General features: G+C 37.5%; 1 protein-coding gene across 1 annotated transcript in view; it reads left to right on the forward strand.

Annotated features, from left to right (window-relative positions):
• Positions 1 to 20,690, forward strand: part of LOC150102211 (zinc finger FYVE domain-containing protein 26-like) — a 193,668-nt gene that overhangs the window by 43,418 nt on the left and 129,560 nt on the right. Inside the window, exon 4 of the mRNA XM_090399523.1 lies at positions 13,028 to 13,198. Within this exon, the coding sequence (XP_090255649.1) occupies positions 13,028 to 13,198 (171 nt within the window). The remainder of the gene's footprint in view (positions 1 to 13,027; positions 13,199 to 20,690) is intronic.

A 20,690-nucleotide genomic window follows, 5' to 3' on the forward strand; every position in this document is an offset into this window, starting at 1 on the left:
CACTGGAATAAATGCATTAGCCTTCAGGAGATTATGTTGAAAAATAAAAATAATTTTGAAATTATAAATTTCTTTTTTCATTGTTAGGCCGAGAACTTTTCAGACTGCCTTGTATGATTTATATGTTCATTAACAAACTGCCCAAGGAGTACAATTATACCACCCAAACCTAAATTACAGTGATGGTCTGTTCCTAAAGTCTGTTCCCGAAATTGTGTTTTGCAGTTGTATAAATTATATTTTAAATTATTTTCTATTTTACCTCATTCATCTGTTTTTCACACACTGAAGATGTTTTTTTGCAATATGCAGAATGAGATATCTGTAATTAATTTTAATTCAAATATTTCTCTGCTGTCATTTATATGTTAATGTATAAGTATAGAATTGCAAGACTTAAAAATAAAGGAAATGTGAAATGATATGATTGGGAAGGGTATAGGAAATTAAAAGTTTTAAAGTGCTAATTACAACATAAGGACAAGCTAGTTATTATAGAATTTTTTTCCTGTACAACACATAAATTAAACTATTAGCATCAGTTTTTGGAAAGGGGAAAAAAAAGAGAACATAGGAAAATGTTTAAAAAGTGTTTGAAATTTCTGCAGCTTTCCAATTGTTATATTTCACCCCTTTCATTTGTTTATTAGGCATCTGTTACACCAAATAACTTATGTAAACAAAATTTCTTATCTGGAAAAGGCAATCCTGTTTCCAAAATCTGCTGTATTGGTTACTCGCATGTGTTCAGAGGCTTGTTTATCAGAGAAAGATCTCTGATATGCTAGAAGGGGGGGGGACTTGCCATCTAGGAACTGCATAAGGATGGGGAGAATAAAAAACATAGCCAAACTCCTTTCATTATATATTCAGTTTGAAATGGCATCTCTTTCCTAAACTAATGACTTTTGAAGAAACCACTCAGCAATTAGAAACATTCTTTATTATATGATATAATGCTGTAATATATAAAAGTATATATGTATGTAATATATAATATACAAAAGAGAGTACAGGAATGAGAACCAGCAGCTAGGTTCTCATTCCTGCACCCTGTTAGTACCCATTAGGGGAAGTTAAAGCTGCTATCGACCAAACGCAAATGATCAAACTAATATGCTACCAAATTTCTGCTCTAAAGGATCAAGGTTTCTTTGGTGTCAAGCAAGATCTCATTGCAAATATTTGCAGAGATGACTGCAATGTGCTCTGCCTGCAAGAAACTCAGAGGAAGTTGCTGCAAGACCATACATCCATGGCATGAAACTCATCAAAGAAATACCCCACGATAAATATGATAGTACAAAAGAAAACTTCATCCCATTGTCCATTGACTCAACAAACAACAGAAACATTGGGATTATTACAATCACATTTAAAAATATCTCAGTCACCTCAGTCTATAAACCACCAGAAGAAGCTTTTTCCTTCCCTGACATCCTCCTCAATAATAATGCATACATGACTAATGTTATATTAGGTGACTTCAACAGCCATAGTGTTACCTGGGGTTACACAAAGTCCAACGAAGATGGAGAACTTGTTGAAAAATGGGCTGAAAACCTTTCTCATCATCATCAAATTCCTACCATGTACCCTCAAGGGGTGTATAGGATATGATAGTACAACATGAAAAATTTACATTATTACTAACTTCCTATCTACAATTTTCCTCCAAATAAGTCTGTTACTTGTCAAGACTCCAACATTATCAGATCTTATATTTCTATTGTCTAAGGCACTTTGCACCATATCAATCCACCTATATCTTGGTCTTCCTCTGGGTCGTTTTGCTGCCAATCTGGCAGAGAACACTTGTTTTGCTAATCTTTCCTCTCCCATTCTCTTTAAGTGACCATACCACCTGAGATTAGCTCTGTTAACACATTCCTAGATGCTGACAATATCAAGTTCTTTCCTACTATCCTCATTCTTAATATGATATTGCCATTGATGCCATCTGTTCATGCCTATAATCTTTCTCAGGACTCTCATATCTGCTGTCTCTAGTCTTTGATCAAGTGTTTTACTTCTGAGCCATTTCTCAGATCCATAAGTTAAAACTGGTTTGAACGCTGTCTTGTATACAGCTAATTTATAGTGTTCTGACTAATTTCTCTCTTATTCCATATGAATTTATTCAATTGACTTCCTACCATTTTCTGTTGTCTATTTCCATATTTAATTTACCATCTTCATTAAAAATCGTGCCTAAGTAACTGAAATGTTTTACTTGTTCCACAGGTTCTCCGTTCACAGCGCAGTTGACATTTTCAACGATTCTGCCTAATTTTATTGTCTTTGTCTTTTTATTGCTGACCTTCATACCATATCTATTACAACAATTATTCAATTTAGTCAGGGAATCTTGCAGACTTGTAGCGGATTTATTTAGAAGTATAACATCGTCTGCATAAAGCAATGAGCTGACATTAACATCTCCAATTATGATATCATGTTTAATAACATTTTCCTTCATAATATGATCCATACAGATAATGAATAACAGAGGGGATAATGTACATCCTTGTCTGACACCAGATTTAACATTAAACCATCTTCCTGTACTTCAATTCCAGCTGCTGATTTACAACTCAAAGACTAAGTATTGCTTGATATAATGCTCCATTGACGCCATATAACTGTAGCATATTGAATAGCTTCTCTCTTGACACCTTGTCATATGCCTTTTCCAGATCGACAAAACTTAAATACAGTTCTTTGTTATATTCCCACGATTTCTCGACTATTTGTCGTAAAGTGAAGATCTGATCCTGACAACCTCTATTTGGCCTGAATCCAGCTTGTTCCTCAGCAAGCTTCTCTTCCACAATCCTTCTCAACTGTTTCTCAAGTATACTGACATAAATCTTACCATAGATTCTGTAATTCTCACAATCAGTTTTATTTCCCTTTTTATATATTGGTACTATGAGAGCTCTACTCCAATCATCTGGAATTCATCCTTCTGTCCAGACCCTCTGAACTATGCAGTGTAGCCACTGTAAAACTTTTATACCTCCATACTGTACAGAGGACAGCATGGCTTTGTGAAGGGTAGATCATGCCTCAGTAACTTGCTCAAGTTTTATAACAAGGTGACGGCTGAACTGGATAAGGGAAATGGGTTTACAGTGATACTGCTGGACCTGGCAAAGGCGTTTGACAGGATACCACATGGAATTCTAATCCGTAAACTACAACATATGGGAATGGATATAGGGTTGGTGAGATGGATAGCTGGTTGATGGAGAGATATCAAAGAGTAGTTTATTCAGGAGTAGAGTCCAAAAAACGGCCTGTGACTAGTGGTGTGCCACAGGGTTCTGTTCTTGGACCACTGCTGTTTAATCTGTTCATTAACGATATAGGAAAGGATCTGAGAGGAAGTGTTCATTTGTTTGCTGATGATGCAAAGTTGGGTAGAGCAATAGTGAGTGCACAGGATGTCAAAATTTTGCAGGATGATTTGGATAGTTTGGAGGACTGGGCTCAGGAGAATGGATGTCAATTTAATGCGGCAAAGTGTAAGGTTATGCATTTTGGGGTGAAAAGATTAGCAGCAGTATATCACATTGGTGGAACCATACTCCAGGAGATTGATGAGGCCAGGGATTTGGGAATGTTGGTGGATAGGGAGATGAAGTTTAGGGAGCACGTTGTGAAAGTAGCTAAATCAGCTCATCAACTCACTTGGTTGTTGAAAAATACCTTGACGAGCAGAGAAAAACAAGTTATTGTACCTCTGTAACGAGCCTTGATAAGACCTCATCTCGACTACTGTGCCCAGATTTGGTCACCTCGGTTCCTTCTTAATGGGGAGGAGGTTGAGAGGATCCAGAGGCGAGTGACTAAGATGATAGCAGGTCTATGGAATGCACCATATGAGAACAGGTTGAAGATTTGTGGGTTGCAGAAACTAGTTGATAGGCGAAAAAGGGGAGATATGATTGAGACATTCAAATTGCTAAAAGGATTCTATAGGATTAATTCAGATGATATTTTTGAGATCAGGACTGGTGGTGGGAGAACTAGGGGACACCCATGGAAGCTGGGCAAGAGCGTGGTTAGCAGGGGTGTTAGAGCTGGGTTCTTTACTTTTAGAGTGGTAAATGAGTGGAATAAGCTGCCAGAGTCTGTTGTGGGTGCTATGACAGTGAGCGAGTTCAAGGCAAGGTATGATAGATACTGTGAGAATGTTTGAACAGCTGTGTGAACATGATGTTTAGGGCCTCCCTCGATGAGTCTAAGGACTCCTGGAGTAGCCCGTGGTAATAATAATAATAATACTTGAGCATTTCTGGTCGAATATCATCTACTCCAGCTGCCTTTCCACATTTCAAGCCTTTGATGGCTTTTTCTACTTCAAGTATGGATATGTATTCTTGACCGCATGCCTGGTCAGTGTTTTTTATCACTGTGCTCTCATCACTGCTAGTTTCATTTAGCAACTTTTCGTAATAATTACTCCTTACTACAAGGATATCTTTTTCTTCAGTTTTCATATCGCCTTTATCATCTCTAATTCCTTTTACAGACCTCTTTTTACTCCATTTTTGAGCTTCTTCAACAACCTCCAGAATATTATCTTGTCACCTCTTGATCTTTATTTTCTATGTTCTTACCAAAGTCTTCGTATGAGTTTTGTTTAGGTAGTTTTACATAGTGTTTTGCTTTCTTACATTTGTCTCTGTATTCTCTAAGAGCACAAGCTGACTAACTTGCCATGAACTTGTGATATGCTTCCTTCTTTTCCTTCACTGCCTCTTTAACTTCCTGTGTCCACCAGGGAGTTCTGATTTTTTTTTATCCTTGCAGACAATCTCATCACATGCCTCTCTGGAGAATCAGTCAATGTTTTCTTCAGAGTTTGCCACTGAATCTCCAAGGTTTGATTCCTGTTCTCAAACTCTTTCATTATGTCTTCAATAATCTTTGTGTATTTTAGTCTACAGTTCACATCTGAGAGACCTGCTCAACTTTTATTCGTTTTAAAACTTTCTTACGTGTTCTTCTTTTCAGTAAAATTCAATTTTATCCTGCTTAAGACTAAATGGTGATTACTTCCAATTTCAAATCCTCTGTACACTCTAGTGTCCTGCACCAGAGAGAAAACATCGCCATCAACAATAATATATTGTTATTATTACCTCAAGATCTCATGGAGCAAAGACTCATCTGGGAGGTCATTTTATCACACACACACACACACACACACACACACACACACACACACACACACACACACACACACACACACACACACACACACACACACACACACACAGCTCATCATACCGTGCCTTTAACACATTCAAACTCCCTACAGACACCACACTTTCAGGCAAGGCATTGCAATCATTCACAACTCTGCATGAAAAAAACCTCCTCTCACTCCCCTACTCACACCCTCTTTATACAGTTTCCAAGGATGACCTCTGGTTCTCCCCCGATCTCCCACTATTTTCTGTAGAACCTCTCTAGCATTGATCCTATAACAACCCCTTAATAACTTGTAGGTCTCTATTATATCTCCCCTCTTCCTCCTGTCCACCAGACTCTGCAAGTTTCATCTTCTCAATCTTTCCTCATACTCGACATTTCAGAGGTCGGAAACTGCCTTAGTCAATTGCCTTTGACTATTTCCAACATCTCTTCATCCTTCCGAAAACCAGGTGAACAAATCTGATCACAATAGTCCATGTATGGTCTAATCAAAGCCTTATACAACAAGAATCTCCCTACTTCTATACATCAATGTTCTCCGCATCATTCCCATAAGCCTTTGTAGTTGTCTTCACAATTTTGGCTATGTGTCCCCTAAATTTCAGATCCTTATCCACTATCATCCCCAGATCTCTTATTTCTTCAACCTCTAACAATATATCCTCACTAAGCATGAATTCTGTTTCCCATCCCATCTTTGTTTTCCAAATTGTAAAACCTTACGTTTTGCAACATTGAACTCGCATTTCCATTTCTGTGCCCAATCACTCAATTTATTCAAGTCTTGTAAGGCCACAACATCTTTACTACTCTTCTTGGTTCATTCCAACTTTGCATCATCTGCAAACAACTGAATATCTTCATTCAAATCTTCACCTATATTGTTAATATACAAGTTAAACAGCAGTGGCCCCAAAACAGACCCCTGAGGCTCTTCACTAGTGACTTTCCTTTTCCTGCATATCGCTCTCCCGTCCACAACTTGTTGATACCTATCAGATAGCCAGTCTCCAATCCAATCCACTAATCTAATATCCAACCCCATCTGCTCTAGTTTGACTATCAATTTATCATGAGAAACTCTATCAAAAGCCTTTGCAAAATCCAATATATTGCTATGTATCCTTCTCCTCTGTCCAAGGAAGCAATCACTTTATTCTAACAAGTAACTAGATTACTAAAAGATGACCTCCCTTTAGCAAATCCATGCTGTCCATCAAAGATAATACCATTGTTGTCAACCCAACTCTGGATCCTAATTCTCACAAGCTTCTCCAACAATTTAACCACAACATAGGCCTATAGTTTAATGATTGAGTTCGCACACCTCCTTTATGAAGTGGCACAATCTTGCCCTCCTCCCACTCCTTAGGGACTTGACTGAGTGCAAGACTCGTATTAAAAAAATATGTCAAGACAGGTGTCAACTCCCTGGTACATTCCTTCAGAATACGTGCCGATATATTATCAAGTCCCACAGTCTTATTAACTTGTAGTGTACTCAACTCCTCATACACCTCTTGCTCACTTACAGTCAGGCGCTCCTTCCCACATCTACTGCTCTCAATCTCTCCATGAAGTCACATTCACAAGATTGAAAGACCTTTATGAATTGCTCATTAAGTATCTCCACCACACATTCTGCAACAGCTGTCTTTATACCATTTTCTCCTATCAGTGTCATCCTTCCATAATCATTTTTTCTTTTGCTGACTACATATCGAAAGAACTCCTTAGGATTCTTTTTGGCTTCAATAGCTAACTGCTGTTCATACCTCTCTTTAGCTACCCTCACCAACCAAGTCACCCTCCTTGCCTGGTCTTTGTAGACCTCATTGAATAGGTTATTTCCACTTCTCTTATGCTGCCTCCACAATGCTCTCTTTCTCTGTATCGCATGCTTAATCTCTTTATTCATCCATCTCACACCTACCTTATTTAACCTTCTCACCCTTAGAATACACTTAGACATTATGTCTACTCTATAGTTTTTGAAAATCCCCCAAGCTACATTGATCTGTTTTCCAACTAACTCCTCATTCCACGCTACACCTGCAAGCTGTCTCCTGAGCTCTTCATAATCACCTCCCTTGTAGTTCCACATATACCCCTTTCTCAAAGAGGTCCTCACACTGCTGGCAACCACCCAGGTAATCACCATGAGGTGATCACTCTTACCAATTGGTGGATGATTTGACACCTCATTTATAATTACATCCTCTGATGAGATGATCAAATCCAGGACCCTCAATTCTCGCATGCCCTCTGTTACATACTGTCTGAGGTAGTTATCCCTTAGAAATTCAAGAAACTCGTTTTCTTTACTTCCAGTTGCTATCTCATCATTCCAGTCTATATTGCCATAATTAAAATCACCCCTTATGATCACCCTTTTCTTATTTGCTTGACTAATTTGATTATATAGTTCATTATTGCCACCATCCACATTTACCTGGTCTATAACAACATCCAACCAAGTATTTGATTCCATTCACCTCTATCTCACACCATACTGCCTTAAAACCACTGGCACTATTTCCCTCTTGCATCTCTACTTTGTATGGACATAACTCTTTCTCTATCATCAACAGCACTCCCTCTCCCATTTTACCCCTTCTATCTTCACGAAACACATCATACCCTTCCATCTCTATTCCTGTCAGGATGTCGTCCTCTTCCAACCATGTCTCACTTATTCCGACAATCTTTGGGTGAACAGACACAATTAACAACCATTTCATCTGCCTTGTTTCTTATACTTCTAGCATTTGTATACAAACACAACAGCTCATTTCTGGATCTACAGCTAGTTCCACTGATACCACTCACTCAATGTGATCTCTCCATGCTCGACTCGGGCAATTTCCCTTTCTGCTTATTCATTTTAAAACTCTTTTCAATTCCAACTGTTTCCTCTTGATCCCAGGTCATCCCATTTCTTTCCTGTCTACACATGCTCTCACCTCCTTTCGGAGCATCCACCTTTCTCACACTGTGTACCCCTGTCCACCCTGAACCCTCCCATTTCCCTGCTTCTTTTGCACACCCATTCTCTCATTTTCTGTACTCATACTTCTCACTTCCTCATTCATAACCACCTCTTCAATCTCTCCTGTCTTACTCTCTGGCTCTTCCATAGCATTTCTTGCTTGATCTGATTCATTCTCTCTCACTCTACTCACTTCTCTACCTTCCAGCAGCAGTCTCTCCAAGCGACTCGCACCTAACCACTCAAATGCAGTCCATCGCTCCCATACAGTTCACTTGTTCCTTCAAACTCATTCCACACATTAACAAACTGTACTCCCATCATATCATTCATAATCCTTGCTATTTCAATTAAGGGGATATTAAATCCCACATTGTTTTAAAACCGAATAAGAAACTCAGAGATTGGAATCAGAGAGTTTCATGCCGAATATAGTAAACTATAAAAATATCGGCGAATACTAGCGTGAGCTAATGCAAGTAGTCCTAGTATGTAGTACAATACCGGGCAACTCGTTGCAAAGGTGAGTAAAGTTCTAATCGCTATTCTTTAGTATTTTCCATAATGTAAAAACACGCTTCCTAGGAAATGTATGCTGTTATTACATTATGGTAGGAGGTCACTACCCAGACCGGTTTCAGCCTTTTTTGAGGCTTCATCAGTGAGTAGCTAGACCAAATTAATACCAAAGGGTATAGCGAAAAGAACTTATACACTCTGCTAGATGAGTTGTCCAAAAGGTGCACCCATTAAGTTGCTTAAATATAAAGAGCCAACAGGCTTCATTTCGGCGATATAAACACTATTTCAATTATTCTCCGATATTTTTATAGTTTATTATATTTGACATGAAACTCTCTGATTCCAATCTCTGAGTTTCTTGTTCGGTTTTAAAACAATGTGGGATTTAATATCCCCTTAATTGAAATAGTGTTTATATCGCTGAAATGAAGCCTGTTGGCTCTTTATATTTAAGCATCATAAATAATCCTTGCTTTCTGCAAGGAGTATAAATGATATGCTGGCCAGAATGATATGCATATAGTCAATGAGACTTTTCTTATTCCTTGCCTCTTCTCTCCATGTGAATTTGTGCACATTTTTATGTTGGAACATTTTGTTAGTAATAACCAGTTCATGTCCTGAGCAGAAATCCAACAAGTATTTACCATTATTATTAGCTTTGCTCTTTTCTCCAAATTTTCCCAAAATATTTTTGTATGTCTCACAATCATTTCCTACTTTGCTATTTAGATCCTGAACAAGGACCAACTTTTCATTTTTCATTGTGTCAGTTGCTTTTCTAAAGCCTCAAAAAATTCCTGCACTTCTACCTTAGGAGAACCTTCTGTGGGACCATAGACACAAATAAGTCTCATTGTCCAGTTCCTCCATTCTGATATTTGCCCACATCACTCTACTTGAAATTGCCTGCCATTCAAGAAAATTAGCCTCGTATTTAGTGTTGAATACTATGGCTACTCCTTCTTTTCCTTGATTGTCATTGCCTGAATATAACATTTTGTATTTATTGCTCAGAAAGAGCTCACCAGTTTTGGTCTTTTTTGTTTCAGTCACCCCTATTATGTCAATCTGGTACTTATCTTATTCCTCAGCTAGCTCCATTTCTTTGCCATTCAGGCTTCTTATGTTGATAGTATCGATCTTCAATTCTGTTGATATTGAGTTGTTTTAGGATTTGTTCCAGTAGCTGACTTTTTGTTGTTCGCCCAGGTTCCCTGACGAAAACAATGGGGGGGGGGCTTGTTTAATCAGGCGATGCCCCAGCAGGCATGAAATTCTATCATGTTGTACCATCATTTAATATTGTAGTTTAAGCCAATAAGAATACAATTTGTCGGCTAAATTCCAAATTGCCAGCCCATCCTCGTTCGTTCAGTATCCAGGTAGATACCTAACAGCGTGCGCCACGAGAAGGTGACGATTGGACATTAGGTCAGAAGCTGTGGTCGGTTCTCCACATTCCTTTAAGGCTATGTGGAGGTCTCTCAGTTATACAGCTTTGACCCTTAAGCACCCCTGAAAACCTTTCTCTAAACCTGATATATAATCCAAAACTCCCTGCATCTTTCAACAGTGGCAGATGGAAGTGAGGCTATAAGCCTGACCTCACATTTGTTAGCTCAAAAATATCCAACATTTGTGTTAAAAAGGTTTTAAATCCCATTCCACATACTCAACATAGACCTATAACTTCAATTCAACCCAGCAATTATGCCTAACACAGTCCCTTACAGACGGTGATTTAATTTCCAAAAAGCTAATTGGAAGGGTTTCATGGAAGATCTCGACCACTCCATAGAACAGTTTCCTCCAAACCCTCAAGAGTATCCTGAATTCATAAAAATACTGAGGAGAATCTCCACCAAATACATCCCTCGAGGATGCCTCACGAACTACATTATGGGCCTTTCCGGTGACATACAAACCCTGTATATGCTGATTACTTACAACTTTACAACACCAACCCCTTCTCAAAAGAGACTATTCAAGCAGGAGAAAATTATGCTCCAAGATCGCAGAGGAAAGGAATTCCTCATGGAAAAAAGAAACAGGAGCCCTTGATATGATCCATAGTATCAGAAAGGCATGGAACTTTATCAACAGAATTAGGAAGGATTTCACTAATCCATATGAGTATCTGCAGGTAACAGCTAATCAAATTGCTCACCAGCTGCTGATGAATGGAAAATTCCCTAAAAAGCACACAAAAAATAAGATACTTAGAACCCCAAGTGTGGAACAAAATGTGATTAACTCAGATTTGACTGAACTGAACTCAATGCTGTCATAAACCTAGAAAATCTGCAGGCCTTGATGATGTCTGTAATGAACAGATTAAACATTTTGGAACCAGGACTAAAGAGTGGTTATTAAACCTATACAACACTTGTCTCAGAACCCTACAGATACCAACTATCTGGACCATGCCAAAGTGGTGGCCTTTCTGAAACTAGGGAAAACTCCAACAGAAGCAAAAAATTACAGACCTATATTACTACTCAGCAACCTCTTTAAACTCCATGAACGATTAATTTTGAATAGGCTACAAACCCTAATCGAACCCCATCTTATTCCTGATCAGGCTGGTTTTTGACCAGGCAAATCCTGCACGTCACAAATTCTCAACCTCACTTAATATATAGAGAATGGTTATGAGCAAAAACTAGCCACAGGAGCAGTCTTTGTAGACCTAACTGCAGCATATGATACCATAAACCATCTCACACTCAGAAATAAAATATACAGAATAACTAGAGACTATCGCCTTGTCCTCCTGATCCAATCACTCTTGGAAAATAGACGCTTTTACGTGGACCTGTGGGGTAGGAAGAGCTGCTGGCACCTCCAAAAAAATGGCCTCCCCAAGGAAGTGCGTTATCACCATTACTTTTCAACATCTATGTCAATAATCTCCACATCTTTCCAGGAACTAGAAATTTTATCTATTCTGATGAACTTGCCATAGCTACTCAATCAAAAAATTTCAAGTCCATTGAAACTACTTTATCACTTGCCTTAAATAGTCTAACCACGTACTATACCAGCAATCAACTACAACCAAACCCCTCGAAAACCCAGACTGGCCTTTTCCACTTTAACAATAAGGAAGCCAACAGGAAGCTACAGAGTTCTTGGGAAGGCTCTAATATAGAACATTCCTGGAGCCCAGTCTACCTTGGTGTGATTCTCGATCGCACCACTCATATAAAACACACACAGAAAAAACAAAGGCAAAAGTGAATGCAAGAAACAATATACTAAGAAAGCTTACCTCCTCCAAATAGGGTGCACACCCTAGCACACTGAGATCTTCTGCCTTGGCCCTTTGCTATTCTTCTGCTGAATACGCCTGCCCAGTATGGTCCAGATCCTGCCATGCTGAAAAACTTGATCCAGCATTGAATGAAAGCTGCCACTTAATTACAGGAGGCCTGAAACCAACACCACTATAAGACCTGTATACTTTGGCTGGTATTGCACTCCACTCCCTTCATTTTGAAGATCTGCATTCTCAGCTGATGAAAGAAGCAGACAAATGAATAATGAACGCCACCCACTATTCAGCCAGACTGCAGTGCCCCAAAGACTAAGATCCCAACATTGCTTCCTGGCAGCTGTTGAACCACCTAAAAACCTCCCAGAGACAAGAATTCAACAATGGCTTGCACTATATCCTGAAAATAATACTGGTATTCCAACAGTCGAACATCTTCTACTTTGGACTGGAATACTTGGAAAAGCCTCAACAAACTTTGAACAACAGGACACTGCAAACAAAACCTCATCAAATGGGGCTTCCTCACTGCCCCAGACAATTGTGACAACTGTTCCATGAAATGGGTTGTCCCCGTCCATGGAACCTTCTTTCTTGTCCCTTTCTTCCATCACCTTGCACAAAAGAGGACCTTATATCATGCACAGAAAGAGCAGTTGATTGTGCAAGATACCTGGAATATCTGACCATATTTATTGTATATAAGTTATATATAGTTCCTTTTTTTTCATATTTAATTATTATTCCCTGTATAATTCTCCTACCAAATTTAAGCTGATGTCATAATGTATCCTAATTTGTTGTAAATGATGTTGCACCACTTACTTACTACTGTACCACTTGTTTGGATATGAAATAAAAAATATATTAATTTGTTTCTTGAATTTTATCAGCTTGATTTTTTTTATTTTTAAATATATAATTCAAATGCAAAAGGAATTTTTCTAAATAAAAATATATTATGTTCAAAAATATAAAATATGTAATTAGTCAATATTTTTATTTAAAATTAGGATACTGCTGCTTCATGTCTGCATAGTGGAAAAATAAATGATGCGTGGAATATTTTAGACAGTCCATTGTTTGATCGATTAAAGCCATTGGTAATTCTTCACGCATGGTATTTATGTAAAACAGATGAAGCCACTAGTTTTGTGATGGAAGCTATTAAAACATTTAATTCTGTAAGTACTAATTATATGCTCATTTATGGTCCAAATTTTCTCATCCTTCTTCTTCCCATCTTTCATTAAGATTCTTTAATATCTCTGAACATCAATTTTCAGCTATTTAAAACATTTGATATTTAATATCTGTTACAGAAATAACAAGTCTGCAGTGTTATGTATTGGGAGTTAGCAAAATAAAATTAAAAATAAATAAATGAAACCTTATTTGCATGTCCTATATGTGTGTGTATATATATATAAGATAGGACATGCAAATAAGGTTCATTGATTCATTTTTGACCTTATTTTGAAGTGTTGATATATATACTCAGTGAACAAAACATTACAGATAGGGAGTGATGAGAAGTTAACACTGACATCTCCCCATGCAGAACGAAACGTATCAAAATGAATGCAGACAGTAAATAGGCAGACATTGGGGCTTCCAAACAGTGTATTGCAATCGACAAACATGAGTAAATGTGGTGATCTCAGTGACTTTGATTGTGGACATGTTGGTGCAAGACAGATGGGTCATTCTTTCGTCCAAAGTGGTAAGAACCCTAGAGTTCTCGAGGGCAAGTGGTGACTAAGTGGTGGCTAACAACATGGCATTGACTGTCAATTTTGGAGGTACAAGCAACATCAGCAAGCGAATGTACAGTGTATCCTGCATAGCATGGGCTACGGGAGCTGACACCCTAATTGTGTACCACTGTTGACAGCATCGGGCATTGCATCTTGCATGATGTCAGGACAATCAAAACTGCACCTCTGCAGAGTGGACCAGAGTTGTATGGTCCGATGAATCCTGTTATCAGTGGCACTAAGCTGAAGGGAGGGTGCAGTTATGTCGTCGACAGCATGAGACCATATCCCTGTTGTGCCAGTCGGCTCTGTGATAGTTTGAGGAGCTTTCTCTTGCAACACATTAGGTCTCTTGGTGTGTCTCGAGAAGTCCTTAAACTTCTTGGATGCCTATGACATCTGTCATAAGCATCCATATGAAGTTGCAAGTCATTCTATCAAGCAGTTTGTTTTATACAGCTGTCTAAAGCAAAAGTGTTGTCTGTGTTCCTTGAAATGGATAAAATTGAGTATCGTGCAGTTATAAAATTCTTTGTGAAAGAAGGTTTAATGCCAAAAGAAATTCGTTTGAAGTTAATAAAGTTTATGGGCACTCTTCTCCTTCAGTTTCGACAATTAAGAAATGGGCTGCTGAGTTTACATGTGGGCGTACCATACCAGCCTTGAAGTTGATCCACGTGAAGGACGTCCAAAAAGTGTAACAACACCAGAAATCATTGATCAAGTGCACGATATGGTATTGGATGACTGGCAAGTCAAAGTGCGTGAAATTGATGAGACTACAGGCATTTCAAAAGAACCTGTAGGATATATTTTGAATGAAGAATTGCAAATGAAAAAGCTTTGCACAAGATGGGTGCCATGCTTGCAGATCAAAAATGCACAAGCATGAAAATCTCTGAACAGTGATTGGAGCATTTTAATAAGAATAAAACTGATTTTGTGCATCGATTTATTATTATGGATGAGACTTGGATTCACCATTACACACCAGAATCCAAACAGCAGTCAAAACAGTGGGCAGAAGCCGGTTGTTCAGCGCCAAAGAAGACAATGTCGGTTCTATCAGCAGGAAAGGTCATGGCATCAGTATTTTGGAATGCTAAAGGCATTTTATTTATTAATTATCTTGAAAAAGGGTAAAACAATAACTGGGGAATATTATTCCGATCTTTTAACCAGACTACAAAAATAATTCGTGAGAAAAGAGCTGGTTTGCAGAAGGAAAAAATCATCTTTCATCAGGACAATGCACCTGCCCACAAAGGTGTTTTGGCAATGGGAAAATTAAGGGATCTGCACTATGAATTGTTGGAACATTCACCCTATTCCCCAGATTTGGCTCCCTCTGACTTTTGTCTCTTACGAAAAATAAAACTCTTCCTCGCTGGTCAGCGCTTTTCTTCGAATCAAGAGGTGATTGCAGCTGTAGAGGAATATTTTGCAGATCTTACCGAGAATCACTACAGGAAGGGATAATGGTGCTGGAGCATCGCTGGAATAAATGTATTAGTCTTCAGGAGATTATGTTGAAAAATAAAAATAATTTTGAAATTATAAATTTCTTTTTTCATTTTTAGGCGAAGAACTTTTCAGACCACCCTCCTGTGTGTGTGTGTGTGTGTGTGTGTAGATAGGGGTGCCTAAGGGTCAAAGCTGTATAACTGAGAGGGAGATCTCCACATAGCCTTTAAAGGAATGCGGAGAACCGGCCAGGGCTTCTGACCTAATGTCCAATCCTCACCTTCTCGTGGTGCACCCTGTTGGGTATCTACTAGGATACTGAACGAACGAGGATGGGCTGGCAATTTAGGATTTAGCTGACCAAATTGTATTCTTATTGGCTTAAACCAATATAGAAAATGATGGTACAACAAGACAAAATTTCATGCCGGCTGGGGCGTCGCTTGGTTAAACAAGGCCCCCGTTGTTTTTGCCAGGGAACCAGGGTGAACAGCGAAAAGACAGCTACTGAAAGAAATCTGAAAACAAACCCCAACTCAACATCACCAGAGTTAAAGATCGGTACTATCAATGTAAGAAGCCTGAATGGCAAAGAAATGGAGCTAGCTGAGGATTTAAATAAGTACCAGATCGACATAATAGGGGTGACTGAAATAAAAAAAGACCAAAACTGGTGAGATCATTCTGAGCAATAAATACAAAATGTTATATTCAGGCAATGACAATCAAGGGAAAAGATGGAGTAGCCATAGTATTCAACACAAAATACAAGGCTAATCTTCTTGAATGGCAGTCAGTCTCAAGTAGAGTAATGTGGGCAAATATGAGAATGAGGAACTGGACAATGAGACTTATTTGTGTCTATGGTCCCACAGAAGGTTCTACTAAGGTAGAAGTGGAGGAATTTTTTTGAGGCTTTAGAAAAAGCAACTGACACAATGAAAAATTAAAAGTTGGTCCTTGTTGGGGATCTAAATAGCAGAGTAGGAAATGATTGTGAGACATACAAAAATACAGGAAAATTTGGAGAAAAGAGCAGAGCTAATAATAATGGCAAATACTTGTTGGATTTCTGCTCAGGACATGGACTGGTTATTACTAACACCATGTACTCCAACATAAAAATGTGCACAAATTCACATGGAGAGAAGAGGCTAGGAATAAGAAAAGTCTCATTGACTATGTTATTGTTGATAGTGATGTTCTCTCCCTGGTGCAGGACACCAGAGTGTACAGAGAATTTGAAATTGGAAGTGATCACTATTTAGTGTTGAGCAGGATAAAATTGAATTTCATATTGAAAAGAATAACATGTAAGAAAGTTTTAAAGCGAATAAAAGTGGAGCAGCTCTCAGATGTGAACTGTAGTCTAAAATACACAAAGATTATTGAAGAAAAATTGAAAGAGTTTGAGAACAGGAATCAAACCTTGGAGATTCAGTGAGAGGCATGTGGTGAGGTTGTCTGCAAGGATAAAAAAAATCAGAACTCCCTGATGACACATGAAGTTAAAGGGGCAGTGAAGGAAAAGAAGAAAGCATATCAAAAGTTCCTGTCAAATAAGTCAGCTTGTGCTCTTACAGAATACAGAGACAAATGTAAGAAAGCTAAACAGTGTGTAAAACTAGCTAAACAAAAGTCATGGGAGAACTTTGGCAAGAATATAGAAAATAAATATCAAGAAGGTGGCAAAATATTCTGGAGGTTGTTGAAGAAGCTTAGGAATGGAGGAAAGAGTGCTGTAAAAGGAGTTAGAGATGATAAAGGTGACATGAAAACAGGAGAAAAAGATATCCTTGAAGTATGGAGTAATTACTTTGAAAAACTGCTAAATGAAACAAGCAGTGATGACAGCACAGTGATAAAAATCACTGACCGGGCATGCAGTCAGGAATACATATCCATACTTGGAGTAGAAAAAGCCGTCAAAGGCTTGAAATGTGGAAAGGTAGCAGGAGTAGATGATATTCGACCAGAAATGCTGAAGTATGGTGGTATAAGAGTCTTACAGTGGCTGCACTGCATAGTTCAGAAAGCCTGGACAGAGGGACAAATTCCCAATGATTGGAGTAGAGCTCTCATAGTACCCATATATAAAAAGGGAAATAAAACTGAATGTGAGAATTACAGAGGTATTTCCCTACTGAGTGTTCCTGGCAAGATCTATGCAAGTATACTTGAGAAACGGTTGAGAAGAATTGTGGAAGAAAAGCTTGGTGAAGAACAAGCTGGATTCAGGCCAAATAGAGGCTGTCAGGATCAGATCTTCACTTTACGACAAATAGTCGAGAAAGCATGGGAATATAGCAAAGATCTGTATTTAAGTTTTTTCGATTTGGAAAAGGCATATGACAAGGTGGCAAGAGAAGTTATTCAATACACTGCAGTTATATGGCGTCGATGGGGCATTATATCAAGTAATACTTAGTCTTTATTTGATTTGTAAGTCAGCAGTTAGAATTGAAGGAAGTACAGGAAGAAGGTTTAATGTTAAATCTGGTGTGAGACAAGGATTTACATTATCCCCTCTGTTATTCATTATCTATATGAAACACATTATGAAGGAAAGTAGTATTAAACCTGATATGAAAATTGGAGATGTTAATGCCAGCTCTTTGCTTTATGCGGATGATGTTATACTTCTAAATAAATCCGCTACAAGTCTGCAAGATTCTCTGACTAAATTGAATAACTGTTGTAATAGATATGGTATGAAGGTCAGCAATGAAAAGACAAAGACAATGAAAAAAAGGCAGAATCATTGAAAATGTCAACTGTGTTGTGAATGGAGAACCTGTGGAACAAGTAAAACATTTGAGCTATTTAGGCACGATTTTTGCTGAAGATGGTAAATTAAATATAGAAATAGACAACAGAATCAAGAAAGCTGGTATGGTGGGAAGTCAATTGAATAAATTCAGATGGAATAAGAGAGAAATTAGTCGGAACACTAAATTAGCTGTATACAAGACAGTGTTCAAACCAATTTTAACTTATGGATCTGAGAGCTGGGTCAGAAGTAAAACACTTGACCAAAGACTAGAGACCGCAGATATGAGAGTCCTGAGAAAGATTATAGGCATGAACAGAAGGCATCAAGGCAATATTGTATTAAAAACAAGGATATTTGGAAAGAACTTGACATTTTCAGCATCCAGGAATGCGTTAGCAGAGCTAATCTCAGGTGGTATGGTCACTTAAATAGAATGGGAGAGGGAAGATTAGCAAAACAAGTGTTCTCTGCCAGGTTGGCAGCAAAATGACCCAGAGGAAGACCGAGATATAGGTGGATTGATACGGTACAAAGTGCCTTAGAAGATAGAAATAATAGATCTGATAATGTAGAGTCTTGACAAGTAACAGACTGATTTGGAGGAAAATTGTAGATAGGAAATTAATAATGATGTAATTTTTTTATGTAGTACTATCGTATCCTGTATACCCCTTGAGGGTGCATGGCAGGAATTTGATGATGATATATAAGACCTTACTGGTTTCGAAGTGTATAAGTTCATGTTTTCTAGAAAAACGTTCCAGTGAAAAATTGTAATGATGACTTAGCTATATCCAGGGGTCCAGAAATACAACTTAAATCTAGTAGCAAAAAAAAGAAAAAAAAGTTACTCGCCCAAGGTATTGGTCTACTTTATATAATATTGTTATAGTTGAAGTTTTTTTTTTTATAAAAAAAAATTGTTATGATGACAAAACAAAGTAGATACGTTCTTTAATTCTCACTATACATTACACATAATTATACAGAAATTGGCTTTCCTTTAAGGGATTTAAAATGTATGCCACAACACAGCTCATCACAACTCAGTTTGTATTTGTTTCATGTATTGTTCATAATCAAGGATGCATGATAAATTATAGACGCCAGGAAATTATATTCTTGATTTCATATTTTTTCAAAGTGTAAGCAAACAAAGTTTCTGCATGAAGTAACTTCAAAACTGAGCTACTTGTATATAGAGGGTAATGACTTCACATCAATTGCCTAGGATCCCATAATCCTTACAGACATGTATAATGCTACACATTATGGGAAGTGCCACTACCAAGACCGGTTTCGACCTTTATTGAGGTCTCATCAATGGGAGTCAGACTCAGACGACATACCAAAGTTGGAGTAATGTGTAAGTCCTATATTTCCCATATGCGAGTAGTCCAAAGGTGTCACACTTAATTACTAAAATACTCTGGATTAGAGAGAGATTTAATTTATGCTATAAAATTAAAGATGCTAGAAATTATATTCTAAGTTTCATCCTTTATCCAAGTGTAAACAAATAAAGTTTGTATGTGAAGTAACTTTTCGACTGGGCTACTTGTATATAAAGGCTAATGACTTCACATCATTTGTAACATTTATCTCTAATTCAGAGTATTTTAGTAATAAGGTATGACACCTTTGGCTACTTATATATGGAAAGATGACGTCTGCTTTACTTCAACCTTAGTATCACTTCTGGGTCTGGCTTGCCATCTTTAATTTATAAAATTGTGACTGTTTTGGCGATTCTTTAAAAGAGAATGGTGTAATGTTTGAATTAAGAATATCAGATCCAGAAATGTTATTTCCAACTTTCTAAAAATAAAACTTCTCTATTGAATTCATTGGCAGCCAGCCATGATCAAAAAACTTGACAGTGAATGAGATGTTTTAAGAAAAAAAAAGTGTAAATTATGCGAAAAAATAATATATTCTGAGTGCATTTAGAATGAGGCCTAAAATTCATTTGCCACTGTTTACTTGCCTGTGGAAAGTGAGTGAGTGGATTTCTGGAGCTCTGGCTATATCTTTTCTTGACTTAAACAGAAAGTATATTCTGTAGTGCATCCCCCTCATAATAGAAGAACATAAGTAACTAGGATATTGAGTTGGAACGAATATGAAACTTTGTTTTTCATCAGCTGTTTTTTTAAGGTTTTCACATAGAAAGAAATATGTTAAATGTTACTTTTAGCAAAATTTCTAGAAAGAAGGAATTGAAGATGAATTTTTATGTTACATTTCTCAATAGAAACCTGCAATTTAGATTTCAGATTCTTACTGCAGTTGCCTAAAAGCTGTGTGTTTTTGGACAGTACACAACAGTACTGCATACCAGCACCTTTAACAATGGCCTGACATACGGATGCCGTAGATTTAACATTTTGTAATATTCACCAATTTTTTACACTTTTACCTTTATGCTTAATATGTTATCCTTATTTCAAAAATATAATCACACTATAATGTAACAATATCAGTAAATAGTTTTTTTTTTTAAGCATTTTCTAAAAGGGGTCTTCATAATGTTATTTTAAAGACATTTGACTAACAAATTGATTGAATTTAATAATTTCTGCAAATAGTTCAAATAAAACAAGTTTATTTAATTTCAGAAGAGAAAGTAACACATTTCCATAATTCTGCTATTTGGTTCATTAAGAAGAAACTACCTGTATA

The sequence above is a fragment of the Typopeltis vanoorti genome, chromosome 10 (genome assembly GCF_054136105.1).
Source record: "Typopeltis vanoorti isolate ZY-2024b chromosome 10, IOZ_Tvanoo_1.0, whole genome shotgun sequence".
In the NCBI taxonomy this organism is placed as follows: Eukaryota; Metazoa; Arthropoda; class Arachnida; order Uropygi; family Thelyphonidae; genus Typopeltis; species Typopeltis vanoorti.